Genomic DNA, 13,725 nt, shown 5'->3' on the forward strand with positions numbered 1-13,725 from the left:
TAAGAAAATAACCTGGATTATTCTCACGGTGGGGCAGGTGAGACTGAGCAAGAAATGTTTTTCCATTTGTGAGGGGCTGGCGGGGACTGTGGTGGGGATGGGGTGGGGCCTAGGCCAGCACTGACCCATGGAGAATCATCTTCTAGAAGGATCCACAAGAGCTGGAGGGCGGGATGGTATGCGGTTATGTTCCTGGGCTCTGGAGTGCAATCGCCTGGCTTCAAATGCCGCTGCCGCAGCTGTGTGACCTTGGCCAAGTAACTTTACCGCTTTGTGCCTCAGTGACTCTACCTGCAAGATGGGGACCATGACAGGACCTATGTCGTAGGGCCACTGGCACATAGTACGCAGAGCTTAGGAGTCCTGAAGGAGTCCAGGAAATAGCACTAGGAGGATCAGCACAGGCTCTGGAATTCTAGAAATCCGAGTCTGCATCCCAGCTCGGAACCCTTATTGGCTCTGGGTGACCTCGGGCAGGTCACCTCTCTCGGATCCTCATTTTCATCATCTGTAAAGCAGAGCTGATGGTGCCCACCTCCCATGGGCGCTGCAAGGACCAGAGAAGAAAGGGCATCATTCTACATACCCTGGTCCAGGGAGGGCTCCTGCTTCGCCTTCCGATCTCATCTCCCCTGCTCACCACAGCCGGATTGATGGGTCTCCCTGGCAGCCCTTCGACAAGGAGAGCCTTTCCCTGCCGCAGGGCCTTTGCTCTTGCTGTCCCCTCTGCCTGGGCTGGACTGCCTCCAGCTGCTCACATGGCTGGATCCTTTCCATCTCTCAGGTCTCCCTAACTACCTGGATAGTGCCCGCCACCACTCCCCAACTCATTGCCCATCACAGAGCCCTGTCTTTGTCTTTCACAAGCTTTACCAGTATCTGTAACCGTCTATCTATTTGTTCATTGATTACTGCCTGTCTTTCCCCTACGAGAGAATTGTCTTCATTGACTGCTGTCCCTCCCAGTGCCTCAGGGGGTGCCAGGCATACAGCTGGTGCTCAATAGTACAGAATAAATGAATGAACGAATGAATGAGGAGCCACTCCTACATAACGTAAGTCATGTATCATACAGTGGGCTGGGGAGGGGGTGTCAAACTGGGGAAGAGAGGACTGTGTTTGCTCTTCAATGTCTGCAGCCTTAAAGGTTCTGAGGCAGTAAGTCCCATTGCTATTGGCAGAGCTAAAACACCTGGCTTGAGATTGGCCCAAATGCAAGTTCAAGCTCAGTGTCTTCACAAGTGTTGACTCTTGGGATTGGCACCACAATTCATTCTCCTCTTGGGGAAGGGTTCCAGGGGATTGTACCCTTCAGTGGAACTCAGAAACGCCACTGTGGGATGGCAGAGGTGACAGCAGAGGAAGAGGAGGCAAGACAGCACCATGGTAAAAAGCATGAGTTTTGGGGGAGGCTGGAGGCTGGGATTCTACCAGACCCCTGAGATCCGACTCAGCCTGTTTCCTGTTGCACCTGTAGGTCAGTCATTGCCTCTATGTCTCAGTTTCCTCCCCTGTAAAACGGGAATTATACCAGCAACAATGCGATGGAGTGCTGTGAAGACTGTGAAAGATGTCCCAGCAACATCGGGTGGCACGTGGTGAGTGTTTGGTCCAGGTTACTGATGGCGTCACCAGCAGTCTGAGGCAGCGCCGGGCACTGATGCTCATCACCTCGTTTCTCTTACGTACTGCTAAGGCCATTTGCTGTCCTTTCCCAGTGTTTTTTGTTTTTTTGTTTTTTTCCTGAAAGGCTGCCCCGGCACCCATTTTTAAGAAGGTAAAGTGACAATATGTGCAAATAGTGTTTTAAAGGGAAAAGTACAATCACTCATTAGCCCACCACCTTGGGATTACCCCTCCAGGTTTGCACGTGACTTTTCAGGCCCTTGGCGATCACTTTTACTAGCTTTCATGAAGGAAAAAAAAATACCATGATAAAGGTCTCCAAAATATCTGCCGCCAGTCCTCTGTTCCATACGTCAGCCCTCACAGGCTCCCAATGGGGTGTGGGAGAAAGGAAGGGCCCGTGGGCGGTAAAAGAACGGAGGTGGGCACAGGAGGCTCTAGTGAGCCAGTTTCTTAGCGTGTCTGAGGAGGCAGTTACACACTCGAGCTCTTTCTTTCCCTGCAAGGCCGCCCTGGGCAGGCGCAAAGCCTTGAACCTCCTGCTGAAATAGCTCCTTTACCTGCCTGGGCAACATTTGCACCACCAAGCATTTCTCTGAGTCTGCAATGGACTTCCTGTCTCATCACACTGAAAGTCAACGCCCTCATGGCTGCATGTGATTCAGCTCTGCTTTCTCTTCAAGCCTCTCTCCTCTGTGTGTGCCCGACTCGACTCCAGCCTCGCGGGCCTTAGTTCTGTGCCTCACACACATGAAGACATTCCCTCCCACGCGGCTTTTGCACTGACGGCTCTCTTCCTGGAAGGCTCTTCCCCGGGTCTGCACATAGCTGGCTCCACCTCGCCCTTTGGGTCTCTATCCTCCATCAGCTCTTGAAAGAGCCTTTCCTGATGACTCTACCCAAACTTACGTACCCCACTCCTCCTGACCCCCACTGCGCATCATTCCCTATCCAAACACCACATTTATCGGCTTCATTGCATGCAACTCCTCCCAAATGAGCGGCCTTATTTATTATTTTGCTTAGGGTCAGTCCCTGGGAGAGCTGATCTCCGACCTATTCTGTCCCCCGCTATAACTCCACCACTTGAGACAGATACTGGCACATAGTGGGGACTCCATGAATCTGCTGACTAAATGAACGAATGGCACCCTCCTCAGGCAGAGCTGCAGAGAGGGCAGGGAGGGGCCGCAGCGCCACACTGACCGTGCATCTGGTAGGTGTACGGGCTCTGTCCAGTGGGTGGGGTGCTGAAGCTGGAGCCGTAGCCAAGGAAGCCACTCTGGCCAGGGGAATGGTTCAAGCTGTCTTCTGTCTTGATGCCTTGGAAGGACGAAGAACAAGCACCAGGGACACGTGATTAGGATGCTTCCTCGTCACCCGCAGAAAAGCTACTGAGTCAAAACAGCATGTAATTGTATCAGCGTCCCAACCAGGAGCTACAAACTGGTAGCTTGTAAGTCAAAGCTAGTCTACAGACATATTTTGCTAGGCCTGCCTATTTTTAAGAAAAATCTGAAATTAATTGTTTTTGTTTCAAAATCAGGAGATTTCACAAAAAAAAAAAATCTGGACTTATGGCATCTCTTGAGCAATGGAACAGTGTTACACCTGTGTTCCCACGTGACAAGCTGCCCCTGTAGCCTTTCCTGTTGTGTCTCCCCGGTCACCATGGATGTGGTACTCTCTCTGACACACTAAGGCTGCTTATAAGGTGCTATTTTTTTTTTTACTGAAGTTGCATTTTTTTTTTTTTTTACATCCCAGGACACTGTGAAAAGTGGGGAAGGGGAAGGCAGGGCAAGAGGGTCTTGTTATTTTGCACACGTGACAGCTTCCTGCTTCCTGCCTGGCTTCGATGGTAGAGTTCACAACCCCCTACTCCATGGCGCAGTGCCAGGCGGGGCTTACAGTTCATCAGGAGTTCGGGCGAAGCTATTAAATGAACCATCCTTCCTGTGTAAAGATGATTCCACTTAACCCTGAGACCTGCTTATCCAGAGGCCACAGTTATAAATCTTCCTTTTGTTTCGGCCAAACTCTGGCAGCTTCTCCAAAGCATAGGCACCACCAGTTCCATGAGCAACTGTCCAGAGATGGGATTGTATTGAGGGACGGGGGCTGATCCATCATCAAAAGCCCATACAATGTACTTTTATTGAAGGTATAATAAATCTTTCTTATCCTTTTCTATCTTACAGGTATAAAATGGTATTTTGGTACTAATTAAAATTGCATTTTTAAAAGAACATTTCTAGTTCTGAGGATGGTTTTGTAACTGCATTTTCCTCCTTCTCCCCCATTCACTTCCACAAATGAAGAGAATGCTTAGTGGGGGCGAAAAGGGTGGATTTTGAGATGGGGGTCTGTGCTGGAGTTCTGGGAGGTTTGTGGCATTCCAGGGTGACTTGGACGATTTCTCCTTCTTATGAAATAAGGTACTGATTCCCACCAGCAGGGCTGTTGGGAGAGTAAAGGCAGGGGAAAGAATAAACATATCAGGCTCTGAATGAGGTACTTAGCAACACACATCTCTCTCATCCTCACAGCAATCCATGGCACAGGCAATGTTGTTTTCCCCATTTTAAAGATGTGGAATCTGAGGTTCAGAAGGCCAGGCTACGCCCTGGCTGCTGTGGCTCAGTGGACTGAGCGCCAACCTGCGTCCTGAAAGGTCGCTGGTTTGATTCCTGGTCGGGGCACATGCCTGGGTTGTGGGCCAGGTCCCGTCTATTCCCTGTCTTTCCCCCTCCCTTCCCCTCTCTCTCAAAAATAAATAAATAAAATCTCTTTGAAAAAAGCCAGGCTACTCAACTGGGGTCTTGCCATGGGCCAATAATTCTGAAATTAAAATTTTCCTTTCCTTCTCTTGGCGTCTCTCCATTAATGGGTGTGAAAGGATTCTATGCAACCCCCTACTCCTACTGCAGCCGGTGGAAGACTTCGGGAACACCAATGGCTACAGTGACAAGCAGAACTTGCAGGTGCTTTCTTCGCTCAGTCCGCCAGGAAAGCTTAGTGGTGTAAGAGTGCACCTGGAGTCAACTCTAAACTCCTCGTGACCCCAAGGTCCTGCCTGGGCCCTGCTTACCCTCTGACCCTGGCTCTCTCTGGGTTCCCTCGCTCCCTCTTCTCAAGCTGAGTGCTCACTCATTTTAGTGGCTGCATGGAAAGCCAGAGTACGGAGTATCACTGCTTATTCCGCCAGTCCCCCGATGATGGACTCTAGGCTGATTCTAATTTTCTTACTTTCACTGCCCGGTATAGAACGGGCCTGCCTCCTCATGCAACATTAGAGTGGTGTCTAGGCGGGATATGAGAAATGGAGCTGCTGGGTCAAAGAGCACGTACGTTTTTCGTTTTAAATAGAGACAGACACACTGCAAGAACATGTTCGTTCATTCATCTGTTCCACGAACGTGCAGAATATTACACTACATCGGGGGTTGCAAAACATGGCCCATGGGCCAAATGTGGCTTTTTCCTGCTTTCATAAATCAAGTTCTATGGAAACACAGACACATCCATCCATTTGTGTATTATTTGTGGTGCTTTTGAGCTACAAGGGTAGAGTTCAGCACTTAAGATACTGCATGGCCTGCAAAACCAAAAATAGTCACTATCAGGTTGTTTTCTATGGAAAAAGTTTGCTGACCCCTATTTCTACACAAAGAAATGATAAACAGAAGGACCGATAAACATCAAATCCAGGGCTGTGAGTATCTCTGAGAAGACGGGGAGAGAACCTCCCTTTACATTTTAGTTTTTAAGTTGGATGGTCAGTCCCTGGCTGTTTGTAGTGCTGTTCTTTATGCTTTTACATATATTCTTAAATGGTGCATAATAAATTGAGAAAAAAATACTCAGTACTCCAACTGCCTTGCTTCCAGTTTACTCAGTTGTGTTACTTCCCTGCAATTATTTAAACAAAGGTTAATAACGCTATTTGCCAAGGAGAAATACAAGTTTCCTAACAAGATTCAACAAGGTTCCTCCAGACAATGAGCAAACACAGCTTGCTCAGGCCCAGGCATATGTGAAGGGAAGCGGCTTTTCACCCCACCTGCCATTATTCAACGACAAGGACGTTCCGGGTGCGAGGAGCAGCCTGGTTTCTACTGCACTGACTGAGCATTTCCCTCAGGCCACGACCTGTGAGCTAAGCCCTTCCTGTAAGTCAGGGTTTTGCAAATTATGGACCATGGGCCAAATCTGGCCTACTGCCTGCTTGTGTAAATAAAGTTTTATTGGAACACAGACAAACTCATTACCTATTATCTGGCTGCTTTCATGCTCCAATGGCAGAGTTGAGTAGTTGTTCACAAGGCTGCGTAGCCCACAAAGCCGAAGACATTTACTGTCCAGCCCTTTACAGGAAAAGGTAGCTGGGCCCCTGTGCAGGCGATCTCACTGAATCCTCCGAACAAACGCAAGGAGGCCAGACTTAGCCTGGCTCTACTGTACAAGTGCGGACACTCACCCGGGGTCTTGGGACCAGCGAGGGGCAGCAGGGTGGTGCGAGTCCAGGACGTGTGTGCTCTTCCTGCCGCTGATGCTGAATTGCCAGAGAACAGACTCTCCGAAAGTGACTGAGACCATAAAATGACTCTGAACCAAATTAATTTCCACCTGATGCTATGTTTTGTCTGGGAACAGGACTAGGTTTCTCTTTTATGCTGAAAAATAATATAGCTTTGTTTTTCTTGGCTGTCAGCCAGGCCGGGTAACTTACATGGGCCGGTATCATGAGTCTTTTAGCAAAGGAGGGACAGAAAGTTAAAAACGGTGCCCACTCCTGTTGGCCGAGGCCTGTCACAGGCAGCTCCCCCAGGATTTATGGAACGCACGCTCCAGGAATGGAGCCTGGTCTTGGGCTGGGACCTCCGAGCCAGGCTGCCTGGGGTGAATGCCACCTCTTCCACCGAGCAGCTGGGTGACTGTGGGAGAGTTATCTGCGCTGTCTGAGGCCCCGCTCCAAAGAGGATAATGGTGGGACCTCGCATGGAGCCCCACAGGGGGCAGCAGCTCAATGATATGGACCGTTACCAGTGCCTGACCCGAGGCCTCTCAGGACTTGTCACTGCTACCTCCGCAACTGCTCTTGAATCTGTGTCCTTCTGCCTGCCACTGCCCTGTCCCAGGCCTCCACCATCCTCTGCTCAGGCTTTATCAGGCTGCCCACTGGCCTTCCTGTCCCTCCTCCGCGTCCCTGCAATCCGACCTCCCCACTGCAGTGGGAGCGATCTGTGAAGCACCACTTCGTGCCCTACAGCTCTCTGCTTACACACCTGCCACTGCAAGGTCCTGTTTTACTCGTAATCAAGCCCTCCCAGGCCTCCCAGGCTCTGCCCACCTTGTCCCCCACGGTGCTCCAGTCCCTGGGCTTCTTGGACTTGCCAAATTCCTTCCCATCGCAGGCTGTCCCACTGTGGTCCCCTTGTGCCTGGACGCTGTCCCTCCTGAGCTGTGTGTGTTTGTTTCTCAGTTCTCAGTAGAATCTGCCCCTCATCTAAAAGGCCTGCATGGAATCTAAACTGTTATTCCTTGTTTGGTTCTCTCTCACGACCTTCTTTTCGTCCTTGACACCTTGTGTGCACATCATGACACCACTGGCTCTCCTGGGTTCCCAGCTAGCCAAATGCAGGATCTTGGAACATCTCTGCCTCCATAATCAGGCAAGCCACAGCCTATTATCTCTCTGTCTCTCTCAACTACCTATTTCCCTCCCACTGGTTCTGTTTCCCTGGAGACTCTGACTAATGCAGACAGGGACAGGTGCACTGTGGATGGTGGACCTGGCTCACTGTGTCTCAAGTTCTTAGCAATAAGGTTTCACAGGGTCTTGGGGTCAGTGGGTCTGTTGTTTTTACCTTCCCAGCAGGCATGTCTCCTTCTGATACCATCACTGTGTTTTCTTTTCAGAAAACCATCCCTCCCTCTTATACAACCCATATGCTTCAGCTTCCTTCTACCTCTCACCCCCACCTTCCTGCCTTGCTCTAAGTATTGTCACATGACCCAGTTGGGCCAGTGAGGGCCAATGTGGGATTCTGGTGGACCAAGTGGGAAAGAGGGGCTCTCCTTCTGCAGAGAGTGCTGAGCAGAAAGGATGAAAACCCAGAGTTGACAGGCACCATCTTTGCTGCCACATGGAAAGAACCTGTGCAGGAGTAAAACCAGCTCTGGGGAAAACATCTGAACACAGAGGGATGTATTCCTCCTGAAATAATTTGAGCACCTGGATCCAGCCATTCTGGATATCAGTTCCCAGTGTGTGAATCATTAAATTTACATTTCCCCTAAGCCAGCTTGGGTTAAGTTTCTAATTCTTGCAATCAAAAGAGATCTTGATATACTCTGTAGAGCTTGAACGATATTTGAAGTGTCTGTCCTTCTCTATCTCCAATACAAAATGAGTCTAGAATCATTTATCATTTTGTATTTAACTGAGGCAATAGGACAAAAGGAAGACCATAATGTTGGGGCCCCAGAGGAAAAACAAGGCCTTTGCCTGCTACTCACTGTAAGAAGGTATCCCGTAGGCTTGTGCCGGAGGTGGGTAAGCTGTGTAGGGGGAGGCCTGCTGGATCCCCGCGCTGTACTGTGTCTGGCCGTAGGCTGCCATGGCTGTGGGAGGTTGGCTGGGCAGGACACGTGGGCAAGGTCTGCATGGAAGGAGAGAAGATTTAATCTCCAAGCCCAGCCTCGCATCCCTTCCCCCCTTATTTCAGTATTAACACCACCATTTTCCTTTGGGTATTTATTCTTTCTAGGATAGACACAACCTACATGTTCATCAATCTCCATTTCATTTTCTCTCTTCCTGGGCACTGGAATGACTACATTTTCTGTGTCCCTTACAGTCAGACTTGACCATGTGGTTGGGTTCTGCCTAGTAGAACATATAAGTCATTCCCAGGTCTGGCTAATAAAACCATCCCCTATGACCCTCCTGCCCTGTCTCTTCTTCTGGCAGCAACTGTGGAGGGTGCAGATGGAGGCTGTGGAGATATAATACAGACACGTCCTGGATCCCTGAGTCAGTGTGTGGAGGAGAGCCTCCCTGGGGAGTTTCACCTGATTTACACTGCATTTTATGTGAAAAAGAAACAAACCTTTGTAATATTAAACCACTGAAAACAGGGTTTGTTGATTATTGCAGCATATCCTGTCCCACCCTGACAATCCTAATTTAGACACCTTTCCAGCTGACTGCAGTTTTGACAGCGCTGCCAATCAAGATGCCCTGCTTCTTAGCCATTGGGTGGGCACGTGATGGAAAATCATCTGATCAGACCCTGTCCTGGAAATTTAAATCTTGGGCTGAATAATTCATCTGAAGAGCCTATTTTTCAGTTCTGTCCTGTTTGGATCCTGGAAGCTGTCCTATTTGTGGTCTTTCTCAAGGCCTGATTATTCTGCTTTCACTTATATCATGAGCAACTGCAAATTTTCCCCAAAAGTCCTTTTGATTGTAAGAAAATTTTATGAACAACTATACACCAACAAATTGGACAATCTGGAAGAAATGGATAAATTCCTAGAAACATACAGACTTCCAAAACTGAATCAGGAAGAATCAGAAAATCTGATATACAGATTACAACTAATGAAATTGCAGTAGTAATGAAAAATCTCCCAACAAACATAAGTCCTGGACTAGATGGCTTCCCAGGTGAATTTCACCGAACACTCAAAGAAGAACTAACACCTTTCCTTCTCAAACTATTCCAAAAAATTCAAGGGGAGGGAAGACTCTCAAGCTCATTTTATGAGGCCAGCATTATCCTAACTCCAAAACATGATATAGACACTACAAAGAAAGAAAGTTCTGGACCAATATCCCTGATGAACATAGATATTGAAATCCTCAACAAAATATTAGAAAACTCTATCTGCAATACATTAAAAAGATCATGCACCATGATCAAGTGGGATTTATTCTGGGAATGCAAGGTTGGTACAATATCTGCAAATCAATAAATGTGATATACCACATAAACAGAATGAAGGATAAAAGTAACATGATCATATTAATAGATGCATAAAAAGAATTTAATAAAATCCAGCAGCCATTTATGATAAAAATACTCAGCAAAGTGGGAATAGAGGGAACATACCTCAGTATAATAAAGGCCATATATGACAAACCCTCTGCCAGCATCATATGCAACAGGCAAAAACTAAAAGCATTTCCTTTAAGATTGGGAACAAGACAGGGATGTCTTCATTCACCTCTCTTATTCATGGTAATGGAAGTCTTAGCCATAGCAATCAGAGACCAAGAAGAAATAAAAGGCATCTGAATTGGAAAAAAAGAAGTAAAATTTTCATTATTTGCAGATGACATGATACTGTATATAGAGATCCCTAAAGATTCCACTAAAAAACTACTAGAATTGATAATAAATTCAGTAAAGTAGCAGGATACAAATTAAATACCCAGAAATTAGTTGCACTTCAATGCACCAATAATGAACTATCATAAAACTAAGAAAAAATCCCATTTACAATTACATCAAAAAAATAAAATACCTAGGAATAAATTTAACCAAGGAGGTAAAAGACCTCTACTGGGAAAATTATAAGACACTGAAGAAAGAAAGTAAAGATATACAAATAAATGAAAGCATATACCATGTTCATAGTTAGGAAGAATTACCGTCATTAAAATGTTCATACTACCCAAAGCAATCTATAGATTCAATGAAATTCCCATCAAGATACTAATAGTGTATTTCACAGAGCTAGAATAAATATTCCAAAAATTTAGGTGAAACCACAAAAGACTCCAAATAGCCACAGCAATCTTGAGAAAGTCAAAATTGGAGGAATCATGCTACCGGATATCAAACTATACTACAAATTCATATTAATCCAAACAGCATGGTACTGGCATAAAAACAGACACATAGATTAATGGAACAGAACAGAGAGCCCAGAAATAAACCCATGATTTTATAATCAATTAAATATTTGACAAAGGAGGCAAGAATATACAATGAGGTAAAGGCAGTTTCTTCAATAACTGGTGTTGAGGAAATTGGAAAGATATGTGCAAGAAAGAAAGAAAGAAAGGAAAGAAAAGAAAACAAAGAAACTAGATCACCTTCTTACACTACACACAAGAATAAACTCAAAAGGGATTAAAGACTTAACTGTTAGACTCAAAACCATAAAAATCCTAGGAGAAAACACAGGTAGTAAAATCTCAAACATTTCTCCTAGAAATATTTTTTCTGACATATCTCCTTGAGCAAGAGAAACAAAAGAAAAAGTAAACAAATGAAACTACATCAAACCAAAAAGTCTTTTGCACAGCAAAGGAAATCATCAGCAAAAATGAAAAGACAATCCACTGAATGGGAGAACATATTCACCAATGATGCATGTGACGGGGGTTAATATCCAAAATTTATAAGAAACTTATAAAACCCAACACCAAAAAACAAACAATCCCATTAGAAAATGGGCAAAGGACCGGAATAGACACGTCTCCAAAGAAGACATACAAGTGGCCAATAGACATTTGAAAAGATGCTCAAGACACTAATTATCAGAGGAATGCAAAGTAAAACCACAATGAGATATCAAATCACACCTGTCAGAATGGCCATCATCAATAAATCAACAAACAACAAGTGTTGGTGAAGATGTGGAGAAAAGGGAACTTTGTGCTCTACTGGTGGAAATGTACAATAGATCGGTGCAGCCACTATGGAATGCAGTATGAGATACCTCAAAAAATTAAAAATGGAACTGCCTTATGACCTAGAGATTCTGAAGAAATCCAAAACACTAATTTGAAAGAATATATGCACCCCTATGTTTACTGCAGTGTTAGCTACAACAGCTAAGATTTGCAAGCAGCCTAAGTGCCCAACAGTAGATGAGTGGATAAAAAAGCTGCGGTACATTTACAAAATGGTACACTACTTGGCTGTAAATAAGAAGGAAATCTTAACCTTTGCGATAGCATGGATGGACCTGGAGGGTATTATGCTGAGTGAAATAAGCCAGTCAGAGAAAAATAAGTACCATATGATTTCACTCATGTGTGGAATCTAATGTACAAAATGTACTAACAAAATAGGAGCAGACTCATAGATACAGAGGACAGACTGACAGCTGTCACTGGGAAGGGGGTTTGGGAAGCTGGGCAAAACCAGTGATGGAATTAAGGGAAAAAAACAAACAAACAAGAAAACCCTCATAGATACAGACAGCGGTATGATTATCAGAGGGAAAGGGGATGGGGGGAGGTAGAAGACAGTGTAGGGGGATAAATGGTAGCCAAAGGAGACTTGCCTTGGGGTGGTGCACACACAATACAATATAGAGATGATATATTATAGAAACATACAGCTGAGATCTATATAATTTTTATTAACCAATGTCACCTCAATAAATTCAATTAAAAAAGAACACAAAAACCTCAAAAAAACCACCCTCAAAACCCAAAAGTCCTTTTGGGCTTATATCAGCTGGAGTCAATTTCTGTTACTTGCAACCAGAGAACAGACTCTGTGCTCCATGGTGAACAACCGGTTCCACGCAGAGCTAGGATGTGTAGGGCTCCTTCTCTAAGATACCTGTAATATAACGACTGCTAGGAGTTGTGCAACACAGGCCCGACGTGTGCATGAAGTCTCATCAGATGCTCACATCAGCTCTCTGGAGTGGGAGTGGGAGGTCTTATACCTCTCATTTTAGAGAAGAGGAAACCAAAGCTCAGACACCGGAAGTCACGGCTGCAAAGGGGGAAATCTAGAACTTAGACTCAGGAATCTGACTCCAGGGCTACACGTGTAACCATGAATCTTTGCTGCCCCTCACTCACAGGCAGCAATAAATAAAGTCACGGTGGGTCCTTCTAGCAGGAAGTGGGCAAGATGGTGGCCCAGGGGCCATACAAAGTCCATGGATATAATTTTTTTGGCTGGTATATTTATTTGAATTCATTGTCGATATTTTTAAACCAGGTCGTTTTATCCTCTCCCTTTGCTCCTTATTTCCCCCCTTCTTTTGCAAAGCAGAAGCTTTGGCAAACCCAAGTCTGCACTGCTGTGTGGTGCTATCAGCTGGATTTGAGTAGCGGCCATCATTTCAGACTATCACACTCTGTCTGCAACAGTCTCTCTTGCGCCCTGACTGCTGTGGGGCTCAGTTGGCTGTGTGTCATCCTGCAAAGTGAAGAGTCACCGGTTCAATTCCCTGCCAGGGCCCATGTCTGGGTTGCGGCCCGGTCCCCTAGGCTGGGGTGCTTGCGAGAGGCAACCAATCGATGTTTCTCTCCCTCTCTTTCTCCCTCCCTTGCCCTCTCTAAAAATAAATAATAAAAAAAAATATTTTAAAAACACCAAACAGTTTCTGCTGGTCCCACTTCCTGCGAAAAGAAGCCAACTATTCTGTGCCTTTCACGTGCCAGGTTCTGTCCTAAGTACTATGGGGACTGGCTCATTTAAGCCTCGCAACAACTGTGACATCCCTTAGTGGTAGTTGTAATTCTTATCCCCATTTTACAGATAAGAAAACAGGCAAAGAGAGACCCAGTAATGTACCAAAAGCACATAGAGCTGATACAGAGCCCTGGTGCAGAGCCATGAGCTCAGTCACTGCGCTATGCCTGCCCCCTGCCCTTTAAACTGGACGCTGGAGCCACGTGCCTCTGACATCCTGAATCCAACTATTCCGACTGGCACGTTTACCAGTAAATGTTAATGGGATTCCCCAAATGGCTATCAGATTCCATCGTGGTCATCACTTGAGTGAAAACCTGCTCGGTCCCAGAGCTCTTCCTACATGTGAAGTCTCATGGCAGGCGTGAGACGGAGACTGAGCTTTGTGGAAAGATAAAAAAGATGGTTTCATGTCTTTCTTTCTTTTTGACTCCTCCTGTGATAAAGAGTTGGAGAACTGGCTCCAAAATGCCTAAGAAACTCATCTGAGCTGGAGGCGCCAGAACCAATACCAGAAGGTGTTTGATCAGCCCATATCCCCTCTCTGGGAGGTGCCTGCAACTGTATCCCATGGGTTGGGGCTTAGCAATGAACCTTCTCTGAAATGTTCCCAATTCACACCTGTCCTTAGAAGTGGAAG

At 46.1% G+C, this 13,725-nt stretch overlaps 1 protein-coding gene across 1 annotated transcript in view; it reads right to left on the bottom strand.

Moving 5' to 3' along the window:
• Positions 1 to 13,725, bottom strand: part of EYA2 (EYA transcriptional coactivator and phosphatase 2) — a 208,769-nt gene that overhangs the window by 113,324 nt on the left and 81,720 nt on the right. Inside the window, exons 4-5 of the mRNA XM_054573645.1 lie at positions 8,149 to 8,291; positions 2,833 to 2,949 (exon numbers count right to left, since the gene is read on the bottom strand). Of these exons, the coding sequence (XP_054429620.1) occupies positions 2,833 to 2,949; positions 8,149 to 8,291 (260 nt within the window). The remainder of the gene's footprint in view (positions 1 to 2,832; positions 2,950 to 8,148; positions 8,292 to 13,725) is intronic.

The sequence above is a fragment of the Pteronotus mesoamericanus genome, unplaced genomic scaffold (genome assembly GCF_021234165.1).
Source record: "Pteronotus mesoamericanus isolate MK-2021 breed Mesoamerican mustached bat unplaced genomic scaffold, CSHL_Meso_final contig_25, whole genome shotgun sequence".
NCBI lineage: Eukaryota > Metazoa > Chordata > Mammalia > Chiroptera > Mormoopidae > Pteronotus > Pteronotus mesoamericanus.